Source organism: Dendrobates tinctorius, unplaced genomic scaffold (assembly GCF_039654945.1).
Source record: "Dendrobates tinctorius isolate UK_male_01 unplaced genomic scaffold, ASM3965494v1 ptg000103l, whole genome shotgun sequence".
Lineage (NCBI taxonomy): Eukaryota > Metazoa > Chordata > Amphibia > Anura > Dendrobatidae > Dendrobates > Dendrobates tinctorius.
The window spans coordinates 36,167,253-36,191,851 of NW_027361771.1; the positions used below are offsets into that span (position 1 = coordinate 36,167,253).

The 24,599-nt window shown below is 42.8% G+C and overlaps 1 protein-coding gene across 1 annotated transcript in view; it reads right to left on the reverse strand.

Moving 5' to 3' along the window:
* Positions 1-4,881: 4,881 nt before the first annotated feature.
* LOC141100208 (uncharacterized) overlaps positions 4,882-24,599 on the reverse strand; it is a 161,514-nt gene continuing 141,796 nt past the window's right edge. The window contains exon 8 of the mRNA XM_073588551.1: positions 4,882-6,769. Within this exon, the coding sequence (XP_073444652.1) occupies positions 6,132-6,769 (638 nt within the window). The 3' untranslated portion in view covers positions 4,882-6,131. The remainder of the gene's footprint in view (positions 6,770-24,599) is intronic.

Sequence of the window (24,599 nt, forward strand, 5' to 3'; positions counted from 1 at the left end):
AACAAAGCAATGGGTCTGAAATCTCCGGGATGCGTGAGTGATTTCCCCGGTTTTGGTATAGTGGAAATAGTGGCCTCTAAATTAGGGGCCATCACAGTACCAGCGTCTCTCCAGTGTGTGAACAGACACTGTAGATATGGTGTTAATTGCTGAGAAAAGGTCTTATAATAATCATTCGTTAAGCCATCCGGGCCTGGGGCTTTATGAAGTTTAGTCTGTATAATCGCCTGCTGAATTTCTGCAGCCGCGAAGGGGGCGTTTAAATAATTTAATTGGTCAATGGTAATACATGGCAAATTAACAGAATCTAAGTATGCAAGTATGTATGTATCATCTTTTAAATTATAGAGGGCAGTGTAATATTGAGCAAAGGCTTGCACTATGTCCCGTGGGTTCCTAAGGGCTCTACCTTGCTCATCCAATATGTGGTCAATTCGTGACATGACCTCCCGTTTACGAACTCTGCGAGCTAGAAGCGCTCCCGCCCTGTCCTCGGTAGCATATAAGTTAGTTTTAAATTTTCCCTTAATTTAAATCTAATTTGTGAGATCTCCTCAGAGACGGAGGGCGTATGTTCAGCCTTATTAATAGCATCTAAATAATGTAAACGGGAGAGCAGAGCCTCTCTACTGGCTTCTCTTTTCTTCTTTAAATATGAAGCTTGTTGTAGGAGAACCCCCCTAACCACTACTTTGTGAGCAGACCAAAGGGTCTCATCAGAGGCCTCCCCATTATCGTTTATTTGAAAGTAGCCCTCCAGCTCCGAGGAAACCTTATCAACCACCTCCCCCCTCAGCACCAATGAGTCATGAAGATGCCACCTGAACGCAGGGTCAGCCTGGTGGGCAAGAGCAAGGGTCAGAGAGACAGGAGCGTGGTCAGACCAGGCGATTAGGCCAATAGTGGCATTTAGACACCTGCTTAGGGTCGCACTATCTATCAAGAAATAGTCAATACGGGAGTATGTGGAGTGCCTAGGAGAATAAAAAGTATAATCTCTTTCCGATGCGTGTGAGTATCTCCAAAAATCATGTAGGTGAAATTCATGGGATAGGAGGTTCAAACCCCTCCTAGTTCTCTTCCTTCCTGAAGAGCAGTCAAGGTCCGCATTCATGGGGAGATTGAAATCACCACATATGATATTGCTACCCTTCGCTTTTAAAGAGATATCATTAAAGGTAGTTCTCAAAAATTTGTGTTGGCCTTCATTGGGAGCATATACATTTGTCAACGTGTGCACCTCTCCATTTAGCAGGCAAGTGACTGTCAAGCTTCTACCTACGGAGTCAGCATATTGTGATAACAATTGAAATGCTATTGTACGTTTCACCATAATGCACACACCAGCCTTTTTGGTCTGACCATTAGCAAAAAACATGTGGGGGAAGTGAGGGTGTCGAAGCCTGAAATTATCGGCTTCCAATAGATGTGTTTCTTGAAGGCAGACAACATCCGCCCGTGACCTCCCCACCTCCCTCCACATCATAGAGCATTTTTCAGGGGAATTTAGGCCCCTAACATTCAAGGATAAGATTTGTATACTCATAATACTGATACGAGAAGTTCACAGTGCTGCCGGCAGAATGGAACTGCACACTTAATATAGTCACATATAGCATGCTAGAACCAACACGTCTACAAATACACTGAGAGTCCATTGTAGCACATAGATGCCTGGGTATTTGGGAGGAAAAAAACCTGGAAGAAAAAATGGGAGCAGATATACTTACAGACGGGCCAGAGTATTGACCCGAAAGGATGCCAAAAAGAAAATAAAAAAGAGAACAGACAAAAAAAGAAAGGAAAAGTAAAAAAGAAAAAAAGATAAGAAACCAAAACATAGTCAAATATACGAGAACCACTCGTATAAACATCCAGAACAGTTCGGACGATTCGCAGATCAAGGATCTACGAGGGGGGTGGAAGTGAAAAGTTCACGAACCAAGGCCCACTAGGAAGCATAGCAGGAGAGTCCAGTTATCCAGACTCATACCATGCAGTACAGTCAAGCCATAGACCACTCCGAAGCCACCTTCTGACCCGTGTCAGCTTGTCTCGGTGAAAAAAGGATCTTCCAGTTCGTGAGCTTCTCCGCTTGCTTAGGAGAGGAACAGACGACTGTACTTCCGTCATGAGTAATGAAAAGCCTCACAGGATTGAAACCCCACCGATATTTCACGGAGACCTCCCTTAAGGTTCTGCAGACGTGGGCATATTCCCGCCTCTTAGACAGCGTAGCAGCCGACAGATCTGGGAAAACTTGCAGTGCCTGAAACTCAGGAGGAAGCTCAGGAGGATTTCTTATTTGTCTCAGAAAGGTCTCTTTAGTAGTATACAGGTGTATCCTTGCAAGAGTGTCCCTGGGGAGAGACGAATCCAAGTGCTTGGGTTTGGGCATCCTGTGGACCCTATCAACTAACAGGTCCCTTGGGGAGAGCGATGGCAGGACAGCTTGCATATAGTTTTGGAGGAAGGGGGCCAGATCTTTATCTCCTATAGTCTCTGGGATGCCTCTTATACGAAGATTATTTCTTCTAGATCTGTCCTCCAGATCGTGTATTTTATCAAATGCCCCTGCCAATCTACCTTTCATGGCTTGATTCTCATCCACAAGAGCGTTGATAACAGAAACATACTCAGACATCTTGTTTTCTCAGTGGTCTGTACGTACTCCTAAAGAGTTAACTTCTCTTATCTCCTTTAACATGTCCTGCATGTCCTCCCTTAAAGAAGTGCGTATAGATGCCAGGAAATCCCTCATGTCCCCCCTAGTCATAGGTGCAGAGTTACTGTGATGTGTATCTGCTGAGGTCTCACCTCTCTCTGAGCCCTGGGAGGAACGAGATGATCCTGTGGGCTGTGGGAGGGAAAGCTGCTGCCATTTTCCCTGCTGCATGTGCAGTCTGAGTCCTCAGAAATTCAGGCAGGCGCGGAGGAGAAGCCTTTCTCTGTGTTCTACCACGGGTCATCATGTGCCCTGGGGTGTTAGGAAGCCGGCGGTGCACTGCACGGCGGTCGAGGAAGCCGCTGAATGGCGATATGAGCCGATGTAAGTCTGGAGTCACCTTGAGCTCTGGAATCACACTCCCTCCATCTTCAGCACGCCTTCTCAATTTTTGATATTTCTAATGCAGTAATGTAATTCATTTTTCTTGTTTGCATGTTATGGTGCTACAGTGTGCTTCCTTTTTTGTTTGAATGTATACGAGTTGGTGACTCTAGGTTTAGCACCTGTTCACATTTGGTTTATGCTTGGATGTGACAGTTTTTTGGAATTTGCAACAGGATAATGACCCAAAACACAGCTAAAAACACCCAAGAATGGCTAAGAGGAAAACATTGGACTATTATGAAGTGGCCTTCTATCAACCCTGCCCTAAATTCTATTGAGCATCTTTGGAAAGAGCTGAAACATGCCATCTGGAAAAGGCAACCTTCAAACACGAGACAACTGGAACAGTTTGCTCTTGAGGAGAGGGACAAAATACCTGTTGAGAGGTGCAGAATAGTGATGAGCGAGTATACTCGTTGCTCGGGTGGTCTCTGAGTATTTTGGCGTGCTTGGAGATTTAGTTTTCGTCACCTCAGCTACATGATTTGCGACAGCTAGACAGCTTGAATACATGTGAACTTGAATACATGAAATCATGCAGCTGAGACAAGGAAAACTCACCCGAGCAACGATGCTACTCGCCCATCACTAGTGCAGAAGTCTCATTGACAGTTACAGGAATCATTTGATTGCAGTGATTGCCTCAAAAGGTTGTGCAACAAAATATTAAGTAAAAGGTACCATCATTTCTGTCCAGGTCTATTTCATGCGTTTTATTTTTTAAAAAATTCTGTGGAAGCATAGTTGAAAAGCAATGTCTGACTTTCATTTTCATAGATTTTTGATTTATTATTATTTTTGTCAGATTCAAGTTATTTCTGTGACCACTGTGGGTTTTTCTCTCATTAAACGAAGGGTACCAACAATTTTGACCATGTGTGTACCACCCACTTGGACTTAACAAAAGTTAACTCATCAGTGGCTAAATACTTTGATTGCAAATATCTCTAAAACAGAGAGGCAAAATAAAAAACATACATTTTATTCTGCTCTGTAGCCATTATCACATCATGTGTCCAGATAAACGTGAAAAAAATGTGGTGAAAACTCCTCTTAGGCTATGTGCACACACGGAAGTTACCGCGGGAATTCCGGAATTCCATTTCGCGGGAAAACCGCATTTTAAATTCCCGCGGAAAAACTAGCGTTTTGCAAGCGTAATTAGCTTGCAGAATGCTAGCGTTTTCCAAGCGATCTGTAGCATCACTTGAAAAACTGATTGACAGGTTGGTCACACTCATCAAACATAGTGTTTGACTAGTTTGACCAACTTTTTACTATTGAGACTACCTATGCGGCATCAGTAGTAAAAAGATCTAATGTTAAAAATAATACAAAAATCATGTTTTTCTCACCTTCCGACGTCCCGCGCAGCGTTCCCGATCATCACGAGGCTCCCCAGCAGGTCCCGTTCCCAGTGATGCATTGCGACAATGACCTTTGATGACGTCGCGGTCAGTAGGCAGAACATTGCATTCCTATGTGTGCAGAATCCCCGCGATTCCGCAAAATTAATGAGCATGCTGCGTATTTTTCCACAATGCGATTCCGCCGCGGGAAAATCCGCAGCATTAGCACAGCATTGCGGAATCCCATAGGATTGCATGGGATGCTGATTTTTGCGTTTTCGCATCAAAATCACGCGGTAATAATCGCAACGTGTAAACGCAGCATAAGGCCTGTGGAAATATCACTCACTTCACCAAAATCCCACGCGTGTATCTCAAAATGTTCCTCCATTATATCTTTGTAATTTTGATGTAAAATCATTGCATAGGTAAATAATTTTATTATTTTCATGCCATGACTACAGAATACATATATGTTACAAATGAACTAACATATTATTAAAATATTATTGACCAAACACTTCAAATATATTATGATAAACATCACACATATGGAAAGGAAATATTATCATAGAATATGCAATAATATAATGACGGAAGAATGGGAGGTCCTCTAGAACATCAAAGATCAAGAGAGATAAATATAGAGCCGGGTGAGTTCTGTGGATGGATTACGGTATATTATAAATAACAGTTTTTTCTTATATTATACTTACTGCTTGATTTGTTTTGTGCTACATTTTCAATTTCAGTTTAGCCCTGACAAAAAGCTGCACTTACACTGCAAGACAATGTTGTTAAATACACTCGTTTCACGATTATCTTGCCATATAAACAGGCTGCCGATCACCTGATGAGGAAGCAAAATGCTCAATAATCAGATAAAATGATATTTTGTGCAGTGCAAAAAATCATCATTCTCATCAGTGCATTGCCCTGTGTAAACAGGACTCGGACTGAAGAGAACTATGGCAGTATTTGTGCCCATATCAATCTAGTATAGATCATTCAATGTGTGTCACTTGTGTCTGCCTGTATAAACAGGTATTTAAAAGACCACAGATTTACGGATCGTCAGTCATATCGCACCACCTTTCGGTTCATGTAAACAGACCCTAAGGGACTCATTACACCAAGATAACTCTCTGTTGTAGACTACAGTAACAGGTAGGAAAGTTTAAGGCGATGGATAACTCTAGGTTTACTGCTTAAAAGGCATGGCTGTCGAGTCGGTAAGCCAAACCACCAACTCCGAATCTGACTCCTCAATTTCCATGACTTTCGACTCTGACTCCACAGCGCTGCCTCACTACTGAGCATGTACATAAAGTGCAGCACAGATTCATCTCAACTAAAAGCCGAGATCCTTAGATCAGAAACAGAACAGACATTTATAGGATATTTCATAACTTTCCCAAATTCTTATGAAAACATTTACAGCACATCCTGCACTGAACCCAATGCAATATATGTTAGGAATCGGAGTCAGTCCATCTTATACCAACTCCGACTCTACCAAAATGCCAAAAAGGACACCGACTGCGACTCCACATCCCTATTAAAAAGGTAACATGCCTACACCCTGCACTTCTTGTCCATCTTGGAATCCCAGTTATGGTGGACCTTATGTGGGAAAAACCCTGTGACTTAAAAAAAAAGTGTTCTATATTTCACATATTGCGATATAAAAAGGGTCTATCTCCTGTGTGAATCCTCTGATGTTTCATGAGAACAGATTTCTGGGTGAAACACCTTCCACACTCTGAACATGAAAATGGCTTCTCCCCTTTGTGAATTCGCTGATGTTTATCAAGAACGGATTTCTGGGTAAAACATCTTCCACATTCTGAACATGAAAATGGCTTCTCTCCCGTGTGAATCCTCTGATGTTTAACAAGAACAGATTTGTCAGTAAAACATTTGCCGCATTCAGGACATGGAAACGGCCTCTCACCAGTGTGAGTTCTCAGGTGATTAACCAGAACTGCTCTCTTATTAAAACATTTACCACATACAGAACATGAAAATGGTCGCTCCCCTGTGTGAATTTTCTCATGTTCACTAAGGCCTGATTTATAGGTAAAACATTTCCCACATTCTAAACATACAAAAGGTTTCTCCCCTGTGTGAATTCTTCCATGTTCAACAAGGCTCGATTTTCGGGTAAAACACCTTCCACAATCTGAACATGAAAACGGTTTCTTGCCAGTGTGAAGTTTTTGATGTTCGAACAGACCTGATTTCTGGGCATAGGATTTCCCACATTCTGCACATGAAAACGGTTTCTCCCCAGTATGAACTTTCTGATGTTTTAAAAGATCCGATTCTTGTGTAAACCATTTTCCACATTCCAAACAAAGAAATTGAGGAGGACCTGTGTTTGTTCTTTGCTGATTCAGAAGATACGGCCTTTGTGTTAAACTTCTCGCATCATCTGAATAAGAAATAGGCTTTTCTCCTGTGTAACGTCTTTGATGTTCTACAACATAAGATTCCCAAGGAGAGGGTTGGCCGCTTTCATCACTATCTGATTTCTGAGTGAGATGGTCCTCTGGCTCAGGAAATGGGACTATATTACCTTCTTCATAACTGGTACTTTGTGTATTAATTAATGATTGACCAGGAAAAGTTATCTTGATATTAGAAGGATAAGATGATGTATCATTGCTGAGAAGTTGTGGCTGTATATTAGAGCAAGTAGAGTTTTCTATTAAAGTACCTTGCGTGATACCATTACTTTCCTCTGAATCTGTGGATAAAAAGGAGATGTCACTCAAAGTTACTCCTATAGTCAATTAATGTCTACAAAGACCATGAAAAGTATCCGAAAGAATTGGTATTAACTTGTCAAAATGATTCTATTCTATTATAACAGGATGAAACTTTTTCAATACAATTGTAAATATCAACAAAACAAAATTATATATACAAAATAACCATGGTAACACAAAGCAGAATTACTGAGAAAGCCTTTGGAGTGACCGGCCATAGGCTACAATCTCAAAACCATATAGTGATTACTAAGGTTGATTGAATAGCTTCGGATTAGTGCTTATACGAATAGCTATAGCGCTTACCAAACAGCTGCATCGGTAACCCGAATACCTGGAGCGCTCCCAACAATCAGGTGTCCGGAACCGCAGCTGCATGTGTCGCAGCTATGTGACAGTCACAACACATGCATGGATAGACCAACAAACAGTCTGTCCATGCATGTGTTGTGGCTGTCACACAGCCGTGACACATGCAGCTGCGGCGCCAAACAGCTGATTATTGGGAACGCTCCGGGTATCTGGGTTACTGAGGCAGCTATTCGGTAAGTGCTTTAGCTATTTGGATAAGTGCTTATCCAAAGCTATTTGATCAACCCTAGTGATTAGGCTTTGCAGTCTATTGGCTTAGTATTAGTCTAAAATTCAGATGCACATTTAGGGGTTTCTATCTGGATTTGTAGATTCAACATCTCTCTATTGCAGTGGTCTTCAACCTTACTTACGTTAAAAGCTACATTCAGCTCTGTCAAATGGTCACAAGCCACATCTATAGCCCTCTGATTAGTGACATTCAGTAATGACACCATGAGCCTTCAAGTTATTGATATGACCCCCCCCCAAAAATCACACTGAGAACTTGTGCCACCTTTCTTTTTTGGTAGCATACTTACATTCAGGGGTTCCCACCTTACACACATTCAATATTTTTGCATACAGCGCTCCCTCTACACTATTATATCCAAACATCTGCTTTATTGGAAAATGTTTACTATGCCCTATGTTTGTAATCAGTGCTGTGCAGTTGGTAGGCCGAACCTCAGGCTCCTCAATTTCCCTGACTTATCCTGACCCCACAACACTACCTCACTACTGAGAATGTACATACCCCAAACCCACAGCACTCCCTCACTACTGAGCATGTATATACCCAAACTCCACTGCACTGCCTCACTACTGAGCATGTATATACCCTGACCCCACAGCACTGCCGCACTACTGAGCATGTACATACCCTGACCCCACAGCACTGCCTCACTACTGAGCATGTACATACTCCAACCCCACAGCACTACCTCACTACTGAGCATGTACATACTCCGACCCCACAGCACTGCCTCACTACTACTGAGCATGTAGATAAATTTCAGCACAGAATCATCTGAACTAAAAGCCGAGATCCTTAGATCAGGAATAGAACAGATATTTATAGGACTTTTCATAACTTTCCCAAATTATTATGAAAATATGTACAGCACATCCTGCATTGTACAACTGGACCCAATTTATTATATACTAGCTTGGCTCGTGTGAAATTTTCGCACATTGGTCATCGGGGACGCAGGCAATTTCAGTAAAAACAAGCTGGTCAAATGTAAATGTATTTCATGAGCTGATGAACACAGACAGGTATTTATATATGTAGATTGGTAATACAATAAATTGTTTTGATAAGAAGAGGCCAAAAAATGTTTTCCGGTTGAGGTGCCACCTGCAGGTCATTGTGTCTTTCTGCAGGTTTATGAAAATGAATGTTTAAACTGTATTTAGTGATAAAATCGTGAATGTGTGGTTTGTTTGGCTGTTTTCTTCCTGAAGGGAGCAAATTTACCTTTCAAATGGTGTATCGTGTGTGTGTGTGGGGCGAAGTAATGAGTGAAAAAGCAGTGCATGTTTACAAATGTGTGGTAGTCTGCTTTGGAGTACTGTGGTGCCACCTGCAGGTTATTTTTCTTTACTGCAGGTTTAAGAAAATTAATGTTTAAACTGTATTTTGTGATCAAATTTTGGATGTGTGGTTTGTTTGGCTATTTTCTTGCTGAAGGGGGCAAGTTTACCTTTCATATGGTGTATCATTTGTGTGTGTGGGTGCAGTATGAATGGGGATACAAAGGAATCACCGAAAAACAGTGTTTAGAAATAATAGAATAGATTTTAGGAGTCGGAGTTGATACATTTTATACTGACTCCACCAAAATGGACACCGACTCTGACTCCACAGCCCTGCTTGGAATATGTATTAAAATTACACTGGTACTATATATTGATTTCATGAATATTGCTCACCTGGACTGATATCTACAGGAATTTTTTCTTCCTTACATTGCTGATCTGCTTTGACATATACTTCTTCGTCACCATCTATAACTTCAATTTTAATATCGATCAAGTCTTCACCCGGATTCGACTTATAGGAGAAATGATGTACAAGTCAGCAAAGACTTGTAAAATAAGTACAACTGATTAGCACATAGCAAACTAAAATGAGATATCATTGCTTTAGTTATACCATTAGAGGTTTTTCAATGTTATTATTTAGTGAAATTAGCAAATTTTCTATCTACAGAAATGTTCCAGGACACGAGGCCTTTAATAAAGAGGTTTTCCCACGAACAAAATTTCATTTTAAGTAATAGATCTTGGAATAAGTTTCACAACTGGATGTGTTTAAAAAAATGTCCCTGTGCTCTTATAAATGTGCCCCTGTTGTGTACTGTGTAATGGCTGTGTCTGACCATGCAAGGAAATGCTTTACCTCACAAAAAGAATTAGCTGTGACCCCGTGCTGTCCTGTCTGTATCCTCTTTTGCATTGTACCCTGCCCAGGAGCTGTGGTATGATCAGACCATGTTCCTGTACGGTCAGTCATAGCCATTACACAGTACACAGCAGGGGCATATTTATAAGATTATCTCAGCACAGGAATATTTTTTTAACACATCTAATTGTGGAACAGGTTATTATTTCAAGATCTATTGATTAAAATCTACTTTTGTTTGTGGGAAAACCCCTTTAAGGCTTTTATCCATGTTATGCACTATACCTGATGATACAGTGGGACACTGTGATTTTCTTCTTGACAATCCTGGGAATACAGGGGGTCAGGACATCCTCCAGGTGGATTTCTCTTACTGGATCCATCTGTATACACACACAATGGCTCAATGATAAAGTGTATTGATTATGTGATAATCAGATAATAGAGTTATCCAAAAGTGCATTTTCACTGGATGATAATCAGGAATGAGCATTCCTGGGAACGCTTGTTTCCTGATAACAGTGACATTGCCATTTCCGTGTGTGATTTCACCATTACTCCACAGCAACATGCCCGCTGTCTTGAGGTCATACTTGATTCTGAGCTTCATTCACCCCCCACATTCGATCACTGGCTCGCTCTTGTTATCTGCACCTCAAAAACATTTCTAGAATTCGACCCTTTCAAAAACTCTTACTGTTTCTCTTATTCGTTCTCGTCTGGACTATTGTAACTCTCTACTAATCGCTTTCCTTCTTACCAAACCTCCCCTCTCCAATCTGTCTTAAATGCTGCACCCAGAATCATATTCCTCACCAATCGTTACACCGATGCCTCTACCTTGTGCCAGTCATTACACTGGCCACCCATCCACTCCAGAATCCAGTACAAACTTATTGCCCTCACACACAAAGACCTCCATGGCTCAGCACCACCCTACATCTCCTCCATCATTTCAGTCTACCACCCAACCCGTTCCCTCCGTTCTGCCAATGTCCTGAGGTTAACATCCTCAATAATCAGAACCTCCCACTCCCATCTCCAAGACTTTGGAATGCACTACCCAGGTTAATACGATTAATCCCCACAGTTTTAAGCATGCCCTAAAAATGCATTTGTTCAGACTGGCCTACCGCCTCAACGCATTAACCTAAATAACCATGTGTTGCCCATTCAAAGTTTTTAACATAACCAGGTTCCTCGCATCATATTCTCACATACTTTATGCATTTAATAGCCCTCTGTGTCTGCACTGTTACATGCTTAAGCTGATAACCGGTTCATGCAGCATCACAGGAACACCAGATTCTTAGATTATGGCTGGTCCGACTCCGAACAATGAAAGCAATTGTTACCATCTACCTTCCGTGACTCCCCTTTTCCTCATAGATTGTAAGCTTCATTTCTCGTGGCATCTGTTTTGATTTATGTGCTTATTGGTATGCTGTAATGTCTAGTCTATTGTCTGTAGAAGTTCCCTCTATAATGTAAAGTGCTGCGGAAAATGTTGGCGCTATAGAAATAAAATTATTATTTATAATCGGCCTGTCTAAACAGGCTGCCAATCACCAAATTTTTGAGCAAAATGCTTGTTTGTTAGATACAATGATTTTTAAGCATCCTTCAAAATGTCTCCTTAACCGTCATAACAAATATCCACCTACCCAGAGATGTAAGTGGCTGGTGCTCTTCCATCATGATGTCCTTGTACAGATCCATGTGTCCTTCTATATACTCCCACTCCTCCATGGAGAAATGGACAGTGACATCCTGACACCTTATAGGAACCTGACACAATGATACAGTAATCACCCAGACACATCATCCCTTGTGTTACTGTATAATGCCCCAGTATTCCCAGCAGCGCTCACCTCTCCAGTCAGCAGCTCAATCATCTTGTTGGTGAGGTCCAGGATCTTCTGATCATTGATTATAGAATGATTTTTGTTTCTTTCCTCTGACGAAACGGTACGACTTCTGGATGTTAAATATTTACTTGATGTTTTTTTCACTATTGTAAACTCCTGGGAAATAGGATTACATGACAATTTACATTTCCAAAACCTCTCACAGCTTCTCTGGTGAAGCCATATAAGAGTAAGGCCTGCCAGTGCACCCTTAATACCGGGATCCCTCACCTCTCCAGTAAGCTGGTAGATTATCTCCAGGGTCAGATTTAATAACATCTTGGTCAACTCATTCTTGTCCTTTTCCATCCTTGGTTGATTAGTCAATAAAAGTACCATTGTCTTGTGGAGTTTGAAGACACTATACCTATGAGGATCCTGGAAAATAGAGACAGCATTTCTAACATTGTACAGGTTGAAAATATGTCCTGGCAAATGAAACAAATAGTCTGAATCTAAAATAATATGTCAATAGTTTTGTTTTTTTTAAACCGTCTTTATTGAGTGTAATACAAAGTATACATATAATGTCCAATAACATAACAGAAGAATATATATGCAATATTTTTAACATTCGACGGCATTTTTCAACTATAACCCCCCCCCACACCCCGGGCAAACTCCATAACTTCATAACACAATTTCAATCCAGTCTAACAGGAATATTACCGGCAAGCTGCTCTCTCATATACCAGTTGGTGAGCTGGAAACAACTATGTATCTATCGCCTGGCATGTGGAAGATGTCTGAGTATTGATAAAAAAGAGGACCATGTGAAAAAAAAGCGTTCGGTGTCTTTTTCTTTATTAAGGCCTCTATCCAATCCATTTTGAAGAGATATGTTACTTTCGTAGTAATTAGGCTTAAAAAAGGTGTTACATCCTGTGCCCACAAATGGAGAATGCTTTTACGTGTGGCTGCCGCCCATATGAACAAGATGCGGCGCTGCTGAACAGAAAGCCTCACCAACTGGTCCTGTGCGAGAATATTAAATATGGCCCACTCCGGGGAGAGAGAGGGAGATATGCCAAAAGTGTTGATGAGATGTTGCAGAAGTGTAACCCACACCTCCCTTATTTTTGGGCAGTCCCAAAGGCAATGGAAAATATCAGCTGGAGAGTGTAAGCATTTAGGGCAGGGATACTCCCCTGAGGGGGACATTTTAGACTTGACCTCCGGGGAGATCTATGCTCTATGAAATATCATAAGAGACATGGTTATGTAACTGTCATATGGTAATATAGAGTTAATACGCAGTGGCTTTCAAAAGGTCATTTACCCAACAGTTCGTTAATTGAGCAACCCATTTTCCAGGGCCTTGTGAAGAGTCTGACCAATGTATAGAAGGCTTTAATGAGTTATATATAAGACTCATAGAATAAGTTCCCATTTGGGCTTTAACGGATATTAAATTTAGAGGGTGTGTTCTAGCATCATCTGGTATGTCTCGCAATATTGAGCTTACATAATGTCTAATTTGAGAGATAGTAAAATTGTCTTCTGTAAGGATTGGGTATTTGAAAACCATGTCCTCTAAGGTAAGTGTTAGGAACAGCGGAACGCACTAAATAAAAATAAATAATAAAAAGTGCGTTCGCAGCTCGGGGTCCACCGTGCAGTAGATGATATGACTGCTGCTAAGTAGTGACAGACGAGCAATATGGCGGAAATGCGCACGCAGGTTGAACGTCACCCAAGTGCGCTAAGCAATCTCTGTTTGCTAACAGTGATGTCAGCAGAGGTAAACACAAAAGGCTGAGCCTGTTAGTGTCACAGGTCTCAGGTAAATGCACACACAGTATCTGGTCACAAGAGCAGGACCCAAGACACAGGAGCTGCGTCCGTCTAGACCTACCGTGCGTGCGGCGTCGCTTCTGCGGACGCCAAAGAGGGCTGCAACTGCAGCGCGGCGTATGACACTGCCGCTGGTCGACAAAGCAAGGAAGCAGGCGCAATGTTGGACGCTAGCACTGTGGATGATGGTGTAGTGGCTTGAGGCTTGACACGCGCTGGCGCTGACTCTAATCTAAGTCCTTGTACACATTCGTAATATCAGAGGGAGGGAATCTTAATGAGTCATTCGCAGGTTCATACATCCATCAACATTCACACAGTAGCAACTAGAGACTATACTAGCGCATGGCCGAACGGTCACGCGCGCTTTTTTATAGCCGGGACCTTCCGGAAGCTTACAGATCTCCGAGATGGACCAATGAGATCTGGAGCAGGATCTGGGCACATGACTCTCGATCTTGGGATATCGTCTCGTGAGCATGCCCAGTAGGAAAACAGAGGGACTTAGTCTCTGGAGCGATCTGCTGCAAAGTAATCTCCTCTGCGGTAGATAGACAGCAGGAGACCGCAGAATGTGAGGCTCTGGATTCCTGTAGAGCAGATGCAGAAACCTGACGCCTAACAGTAAGGCCTCTTTCACACATCAGGTTTTCGCCGTCAGGCGCGATCCGGCGCTTTTGACAGAAACCGGATCCGGCGAAATGCAATGCCGGATCCGGTTTCCCCCCCATTGACTTGCATTTGCGCCGGATCGCGCCGGATGGCCATGCGTTTCATCCGGTTTTCGCCGGATCCGGCAATGTGTCGCGATCCGGCGTCTGGAAAAAACGTCTACTGTAACGTTTTTTGTCTCCGGCGAAAAAGCCGGACCCGCCGGATCCGGCGCGTCCGGCTTTTTCACACAATGAAAGCCTATGAGCGCCGCAATGCGCCGGATCCGGTTTTTTTGTCTGAGCATGCTCAGTAGCTCTGCCCACAGGAGATATATAAAAGCAAGACAATGGGACCCTCAGCCACACCCAACATGCCACCCAAGCCAAGAACCAGGAGCAGGAGAAGGCAGCAGACATCTGCAGCAGCAGCACCATCAGCACCACCCCAAATGGATCAGCAAATGGAACATGCTGAGGAGGGGAGTCCAGCAGCAGATGAGAGACGGTAATTATCAAATCCCCCATTCCTCCAAACTAGGGCCATGGAATATCAAGATATTCATTGGCCCTTTGTTTCTCTTTATTCAACAGCCGCCAAAGAGATGCAGCAGCAGCAGCAGAAATGGCATCACTGGCAGCAGCAACAGCAGCAGCAATACCCACAGCCATGGAGTCTGGCCATCAACAGGACAGCACATCTTCTTCTGGGAGCCCTCCCTCGCATCGTCAGCGTTTGACGGTAAGTTTTTATTTCCAAAATCCATCATCTCTGTAATATATGTCTATTCATTGCCTTTTATTTCAAAACAGGAATCACAAGATGAAGAGGAGCTCCCAGAAGAAGAAGGAAGGGGTGGACAGACACCTGGAGTGGGCTCACAATTGGTAAGTTTTTTGCATCAAACGCAGAAACACAACATCACACTACACACAACACATAGAAAACAATGTTCTGCAGACCACACACAGCAAACAAATGCCTACATCCAAAGACATAACATTTTTTGTTTTCTTCTCTAGTCTTCCCAATCTGGTGCTCGGCCAAGAGGTCCTCGCAGTGCCTCCCAGGGTCGTCGGCGACAGCAACGCGGCGGTCACCAGCGTGTAAGTATAAATATTTTTGCTTTGTTTTTTTGCACTTTTTATTTCATTTCTTTTGTGGAGGCTAATTATGTTATTTTTGTCTTTTTCTTTAACAGCCTTCACAGCGTGCTCCCGACTCTGACGGTGAGGATGGAGGGATTGATGTGGACCGCCTCATCGATCTCGTCAGAGAAAGGGAGCCGCTCTGGAATATGGCTGACCGCCGCCACGCTGACCTGATCATTACCCGACGACTCTGGGAGGAAATCTGTTCTCTCCTTGTGGGCCGCTGGGAGGACCTCGAAGCTCGGGCCCAGATTAAAGAGCGTAAGTATATACAGTACCGGTTGCTTGATGTAAACCAGTGTTTCCCGAACTCCAGTCCTCGTGGTCCCCACGGATCATGTGTTCAGGATTTCTATTTACTATGGAAATCCTGAAAACATGACCCCTGGGGACCATGAGGACTGGAGTTTGTGAAACACTGATGTTGTATACTAACCACTCCTTTCTCGTTTCAGGGAACAGAATTGTGAATCGGTGGCGGTCTGTGAGGGATCGTTTCAAGAAGGAGTTCAATAAAGAGATGCGGGCCCCGAGTGGATCTGGAGGACGCAGGAGCAAGTACAAGTACGCACAAGCCCTGTCGTTCCTCCGGGAAACAATGCTCACCAGAAGGTAAATATTACACACCACATGTGAAAAAAATGTTAGATGTAACTTTTTTTTTTCAGCCAGGGCCATACCATGTCAGTATTTTAATTGTTTTTTTTTCTCTTTATTACACAGCACGGTGAGCAGCACTCGGGAGCCTGCACGATTGGACCCTTCTGAGGCGATCCCTGAGGAGACCGGCACCGAGGGACACTTCGACCGCCCCGGTACATCTGCACCTTCCCAGCCTTCCCACACATTCGACCCATCTGTCCCATCCACCAGCACAGGAGCATCGTGGCCGCCTACATTACATGAAGCTGCTGGTGAGGAGATCGCTTTCCCTTTACCCCACCCTTCTGCCCCTGCCACCTCTAGTACACCTGCGGGTACTGGGCGGCAGCGGCAGAGGGGTCAGGAAAAGAGTTATGCGCAAGAGTTCTTGCATCTGAATGCATCTTTCCAGAACTGTCTCAAAGTCTTGTCAGAGCAAATCTCCGCAGGCTTTCAGCAGATCAACTCCAGCATTCTGGAGGTGAAGACACTTCTGCAAACCATGCATTCAGAAGCAAGATCTTCGCCAAACCACACCTTTTTCAGGTCTGTTGTGGAGCGCATGGCAACACTATCTCCTACCCAGCAGATGCATGTAATGCATTCGTGCCACGGTGCTCTACAGCAGGTTACCTCCCAACCTCCACCTCCCACCACTGTAGTTCCTCCACCTGCACCCCCTCCAGCCACTTTCCATCCTCCCCCTCCTATTACATCTGCACCCCCTCCAGCCACTTTCCATCCTCCCCCTCCTATTACATCTGCACCCCCTCCAGCCACTTTCCATCCTCCCCCTCCTATTACATACCAGCAACCTCACCAGTACCAGACATCTCCCCACTTCCAGCAACCTGCCCCGTACCAAACTCCTTCCCCGTACCAAACTCCTTCCCCGTACCAAACTCCTTCCCCGTACCAAACTCCTTCCCCATACAACTTTCCATCAACATCATCTGCTCCTACAGTCCCTGCCCAACCCTCCACTCCACCGCCCACCACCTCTTCTGCCTCCCACATGTCCACCCATTCTGTAGCTTTTTCCACACCTTCACCTCTAACTGTTCCTTCCCCACCACGATCCCAGTCCTCTCTCCACACACCCAGTGTCGAAGTGTCCCGCAGCCCCTCCAGCAGTATTTCCACCCCACAGTACACAGATTTGTAATGTTTTTTTTTTTGTAATAAAAATGCCCATTGGGTTTAAAACCTTTATTAAAAAAGTTTTTTGCACTTTAAAAACATTTTACAAAAAAAAAAAAAAATTTAAATAAAAGTTAAATTATTGTTTCACAATGGTTGTCTGTCATTTCTTTGTGCGGCGAACTATGTTTTTAAAAAAGGTTAAATAAAGGGTATTTCAAAGGTAAAAAGGTATTCAAAACCAGGTATATAACTGTGGGTAAATTTTAGCTTTTTGCCACAGTTGTGTTCCTGGTTGTGTTTGAAGCAAAGTATTTCACCTAAAAAGTTGTGTTTATTGTTGGTGATTTCCTAACAATGTACACAACTTTTGTTAAAAGGTGAAATACTTTGCATAAAACACAACCAGGTACACACCTGTGGCCTAAAGGTAAAAATAGTAAGACCATGACAAGATAGCCAACTTTGGTTGGCAAAGGTATATACTGTTGGTCCAGAAGGTACACAAGTTTAGGGCACAAATCTTTCACACTCTGTCATCCCAGTGTACTCTGCCTTGAGGTGACATAAAGTATAGTGGAAAATTGTCCCTGAAACCGTCACAGAACTTCTAGTGGTAATATTTCCAATGACAACATCCATCTTCGCCAGTAACTTGCTCTTCTCTCCAACCTGCACTTTCTTCTCTACAACCTGTCAAAGAAGGGCTGTAGGAACATGCTATATCTAGTTTTCCAGTAGCCAATCCCGTTCGGAAGGCCACAAGGGTCAATTTTAAAAACCGGATCCGGCGTAATCCGTCGAAAAACGGATAGAAAAACGGATGAACCGGATGAGACGGATCCGGTTTTGTCTGTCAAGAACAAGACGGATCCGGCAGAAAACCGGATCAGGCACTTCAGGTTTTACAAAACATTTGCCGGATCCGGCATTCCGGCACGACGCCGGATCGCGCCTGACGCCGAAAACCTGATGTGTGAAAGTAGCCTAAGAAGGCATTGATTATTTGTTATTGTATCTCAGACTGGTCTACACCCATTGTTTCCAAGCACCTTGTAAATGGGAGGTGGCTTGCCTTGTAGGAAAGAGGGGTTACCTTGAAAGGGAAGAAACATCGAGATGTGGGGGTCAAGACCGCTAACTCGTCTAACTTGACGCCATCCTAAGATTACCGACCATAATGTCAATAGTTTTTGAAGCTCTATTTACCCTTTAAATGTATTGAAAGGGAATATGTGACCAGGTATTTGCTACCCCGAGAGGAGCATGATGTAGGGGCAAAGATCCCGATTCCTGCAATGCAAAATGTACAGCTTGCTTCATTTTTCAGAAAATCCCTGTTTTATCTGCTGCAGATCTTCCAGTTCTCTGAATGCTGAGTGCTGTATAATCCCCCCCACCAATGATTGGCAACTTCCTGTGTACACTGTGTATAGGCAGAAAGCTTCCAGGGCGGCAGAATTATACAGAGCTCATGCGTCCCTAAGCACCTGATGCAAACTCGAGTAGCAAGTACTTTCGCCCATTAGAGGTGGCCAGTTTCATAGAAATAGGACTGAAAACTGATAAATGGCAAATTCTTTTTGAACACCTGCATACAACTGTCAGTCACAGCCATGCACGAAGATGGGTCATCAACTGAGAAAAGTCCCATATTGCCCCATCCCATGAGAAATAAATGTTAGGATTTATTTTGAACACCAGAGAAGCAATCACTTTTTTTAAGTGATGCAAGACCCCTAAAACCACCCAGAATCAATATCTTTTTGCCAAATGAAGAGGTTTTATGCATTCCTTAAACATGGAAATACAACAAAAGTGGTACAGAGACCTGAAATCTCGGGATGAGCCAACAATCCTTTCCAGAGACAGATAATCCTCCATGAGTTGGTGACTCTACCTGAAGAACTGGAGATTGTCCGAGAGAGATCTGGACAAGCAAGGAAGCTTGGAAGACACTGGCATTAGCATGCTTTCCAACTGTTCTGGAACCATGCGGACTGTCTCGGGAGCTCGGGGTATGAATCGACGTCAGATACACGAGTGTCCTGAAGTCATAGATATAGCTAACCATAATAGTGAGCAAGAGTATAAGGCCGGGGTCACACTAACCGACGCAAAATACGATCCGTAGTTTACAGGCGTAATACGGATGAATGACCCCTAAATAGTGCTCCGTATGTCATCCGTAAGCCAGGTGCGGTCGCGTATTTTGCGCATGTCAGCATCCGTATGTAATCCGTATGGCGAGATTTTCTCGCCGCCTTGCAAAATGGACATATAATGGAGCCCTATGACAGGGTTTCTAACAGAAACGAAATAATAGATATAGACACATAGAATACAAATATATATATATACAGTCATATGTAAAAGTTTGGGCACCCCTATTAATGTTAACCTTTTTTCTTTATAACAATTTTGGTTTTTGCAACAGGTATTTCAGTTTCATATATCTAATAACTGATGGACTCAGTTATATTTCCGTATTCAAATGAGGTTTATTGTACTAACAGAAAATGTGCAATCTGCATTTAAACAAAATTTGACTGGTGCAAAAGTATGGGCACCCTTATCATTTTCTTGATTTGAACACTCCTAACTACTTTTTACTGACTTCCTGAAGCACTAAATTGGTTTTGTAACCTCATTGAGCTTTGAACTTCATAGCCAGGTGTATCAAATCATGAGAAAAGGTATTTAAAGTGGCCACTTGCAAGTAGTTCTCCTATTTGATTCTCCTATGAAGAGTGGCATCATGGGCTCCTCAAAACAACTCTCAAATGATCTGAAAACAAAGATTATTCAACATAGCTTTTCAGGGGAAGGATACAAAAAGTTGTCTCAGAGATTTAACCTGTCAGTTTCCACTGTGAGGAACATAGTAAGGAAATGGAAGAACACAGGTACAGTTCTTGTTAAGCCCAGAAGTGGCAGGCCAAGAAAAATATCAGAAAGGGAGAGAAGAAGAATAGTGAGAACAGTCAAGGACAATCCACAGACCACCTCCAAAGACCTGCAGCATCATCTTGCTGCAGATGGTGTCACTGTGCATCGGTCAACAATACAGCGCACTTTGCACAAGGAGAAGCTGTATGGGAGAGTGATGCGAAAGAAGCCGTTTCTGCAAGCACGCCACAAACAGAGTCACCTGAGGTATGCAAAAGCACATTTGGACAAGCCAGTTACATTTTGGAAGAAGGTCCTGTGGACTGATGAAACAAAGATTGAGTTGTTTGGTCATACAAAAAGGCGTTATGCATGCGCTGTATTGTTGACCGATGCACACTGACACCATCTGCAGCAAGATGATGCTGCAGGTCTTTGGAGGTGGTCTGTGGATTGTCCTTGACTGTTCTCACCATTCTTCTTCTCTGCCTTTCTGATATTTTTCTTGGCCTGCCACTTCTGGGCTTAACAAGAACTGTACCTGTGTTCTTCCATTTCCTTACTATGTTCCTCACAGTGGAAACTGACAGGATAAATCTCTGAGACAACTTTTTGTATCCTTCCCCTGAAAAGCTATGTTGAATAATCTTTGTTTTCAGATCATTTGAGAGTTGTTTTGAGGAGCCCATGATGCCACTCTTCATAGGAGAATCAAATAGAACTACTTGCAAGTGGCCACTTTAAATACCTTTTCTCATGATTTGATACACCTGGCTATGAAGTTCAAAGCTCAATGAGGTTACAAAACCAATTTAGTGCTTCAGGAAGTCAGTAAAAAGTAGTTAGGAGTGTTCAAATCAAGAAAACGATAAGGGTGCCCATACTTTTGCACCGGTCAAATTTTGTTTAAATGCAGATTGCACATTTTCTGTTAGTACAATAAACCTCATTTGAATCCAGAAATATAACTGAGTCCATCAGTTATTAGATATATGAGACTGAAATAGCTGTTGCAAAAACCAAAATTGTTATAAAGAAAAAAGGTTAACATTAATAGGGGTGCCCAAACTTTTACATATGACTGTATATATACATACATGTCACTGTGACAAACATATATATATATACACACACAAGTCATTGAAATAAACATATATATTATATATATATATATATATTTATTTAAATTTCACAGAGTTCCTCATAGCAGAATAGCCGCTAATTAAATTGCCGGCTTCTATCAAATCATTCCCCAACCCGACATGAAATGACACATGGTTTACATACAGTAAAGCATTTAATTTCATGTTTTTCTTTATATGTCCCTGACTAATAATTAGATGAGGGTTTGTGTGCAAAAATTGTGTCTCACCTTACAATCGAATGGTGACATTAACCCTTTGTTAGATTAACCCATTCGCCACCACTACAGGACAATGGGAAGCCCACGCATTTTTTAACAACAAATTAACCCCTTAAAATAACAACTACAACTCCCAAATTTTGCACACAAACCCTCATCTAATTATTAGTCACGGACATATAAAAAAACATGAAATGAAATGCTTTACTGTATGTAAACCATGTGTCATTTCATGTCGGGTTGGGGAATGATTTGATAGAAGCCGGCAATTTAATTAGCGGCTATTCTGCTATGAAGAACTCTGTGAAATATAAATATATATATATGTATGTCACAATGACATGTATGTGTATGTGTGTATATATATATTTATATATATGTATTCTATGTGTATATATCTATTCTTTCGTTTCTTTATTAAACCTGTCAGTGTGAGTTTACTGTATAGTGCACTGAATTGCCGGCTTTTCTAAAAGACACCGGGTGCGTATTTCTCGCAAGTCACATGTGTGGTCCATGTGTAATGCGTATTTTTTGCGCACCCATAGACTTTCATTGGCGTACTACGGGCGTAGTACGCTGACAATCGCAGCATGCTGCGATTGGCACGGACCGTAGAATACAGACGAGAAATATACGGCTGTTGGGAGCAAACCCATAGAGAATCATTTGTCCGTGTGTAATGCGTGCTTTTAACGCCTCTCACTCGTCCGTATTCCTCTCTAGTGTGACCCCGGCCTGACAGGTCCTTCCTCTACTGTTTAGTCAATGTGAAGACTCAAGGTCCAGCCAGTACCATCTGATTGTCAGCAGAGCTGAAGGAAGAGAAGCAGGACACAGGCAAGGGGCGTGTGTGTGATGTAACAGAACTGAGTGTGTATACAGTGACATGTAACATTGGGCACCACTGGTCAAAACTGCTGTTATTGTGAACAGTTAAGCAAGTTGAAGATTAAATGATCTCTAAAAGGCCTACAGTTAATGACACATTTCATTTGTACTTTAGGCAAAAAAAAACCCAAAACATCACGATAAGGAAAATGGGCCAATGCAAAAATTTGGGCACCCTTGGACATTTGTGTGCTTAGATAACATAGACCAAGGTTTCATACCTTAATTATCCTGTTAGGGTTATGGCTTGTTCACGATCATCGTTATAAAAGGCTTTGTGATGCAAATTTCCCAGCTTTATATAAGCCCAGCCTCCTCTAACCTTGTGCCAAAACCAGTAGCCATGGGTTCTTCTAAACAGCTGCCTAGCCCTCTGAAAATTAAAATGGTGGAAGCCCACAAAGCAGGAGAAGTCTATAAAAAGAGAGCAAAGCTTCAAGTTGCCCTTTCCGGAGTTTGAAATGTAATTAAGAAATGTCACTTACCAGGAGGTCAAGATAAGGTCTGGAAGACCAAGCAAAATTTCAGTGATAGCTGCACGATTGCAAGAGAGGCAAACTGGAACTTCCGCTTGACTGTAAAAGACCTTCAGAAAGATTTAGCAGACTCTGGAGTCAGGGTACATTGTTTTACTGTTCAGAGACACCTGCACAAATATGGCCTTCATGGAAGAGTCATTAGAAGAAAACCTCTCCCGCGTCCTCACCATAGAATTCAGTATCAGAAGTATGCAAAAGAACATCTAAACAAGCTGATGTGTTGTGAGTTCATTTTCCCCTTTGATGTCTGATGAACTCTCTCTGCTGGTGAAGAGAGGTAGTGAAATTGATTGGGATGGGAAGAACCTATTATCTGAACAGGCGGAGTGTGATTGGACATCTGGAATTTCTGAGTGGATATAAGGCAGCCGACGCCCTGCAGGGTTTGCTGGTGACCCTTTCTGCTCTGAGCTCTGGCATCCAGTTTTAGTTCCTGTCTACTAAAAGCTAAGTTTTTGCCCTGCTATTATTCCATGAGATTTTGTCTGGTTTCCTTAGTGTTTGTATTCAGCCAGTCCTGGTTGGGACTGGCTGAATTCCATTTTTGTCTCTAATCAGTTGATCTCTTTGCTCTGTTTTCAGAATATGCCTGAGTGCTGATATAGTGATTTTGAAGTCTAGCGACTTCAGGGCCGTTTTTCCTATCAGACGGTTGGGACATTTTTGGTAGGGTTTTTTGCGGATTGCAGCCAGCATCTTTTCTGTCCTGTCCTATCTAGTTAGTTGGGCCCCATCGTTTGCTCAGCCTGTCTTTCTGTCTGTTTGTGTTTTCATCTGTATTTCACCGACAATACATGTTGGGGGCTGTCTATTGCTTTGGGGTCTGCTCTAGGGCAGTTTAGATTTCCCCTTTCCTTCTTTAGGCTTATGTAGTTCTCCGGCTGTGACGAGGGGTCTAGGGCACCGTAGGAACCCCCCACAGCTACTGTTAGTTGTGTGAATAGGATCAGGGGTCTGCTGTTATGATTGAGTCACCGTAGGAGGCAAAAACAAAAATGCTAGCTAAGTCCAGAAAACCAGAGAGGTTGGCAGCTATCGGATTGCAGACCCCTGATCCTATCACAACAACTAACAGTAGCCGTGGGGGTTTCCTACGATGCCCTAGACCCCTCGATCACAGCCGGAGAATTAAATAGGCCTAAAGAAAGAAAGGGGAAATCTAAACTGCCCCAGAACAGACCCCAAAGCAATAGGCAGCCCCCAACATATAATGACGGTGAAGCAAGATGAAAACACTAACACAGACAAAAAGATAGACTGAGCAAAGACGGGGCCCAAAACTACCTAGATAGGAAAGGACAGGAAGGCTGCTGTCTGCAATCCGTGAAAAACCCTATGAAAATAAGAGCCAACAGACTGACAGTGAAAAAGGCCCTGAAGACGCTAGGCTTCAAAAAAGCTATGTCAGTACTCAGGAATATTCTGAAGACAGAGCAACCGGCAAAAGGAGATTCAGCTCATCCCAGCAGGGAATGGCAGAATCCAGAAAAGCAAGGAAAACAAACACAAAACATAAATGCAAACAGGCAAAGCAGGAACTTAGCTTTAGGGAAGCAGGAATCAGACTGGTGTCCTAGGAGTCCACAGAGAAATCACCCGCAGGGCAGAAGGGCGTCGGCAGCCTTATATCCAGTCAGTGACT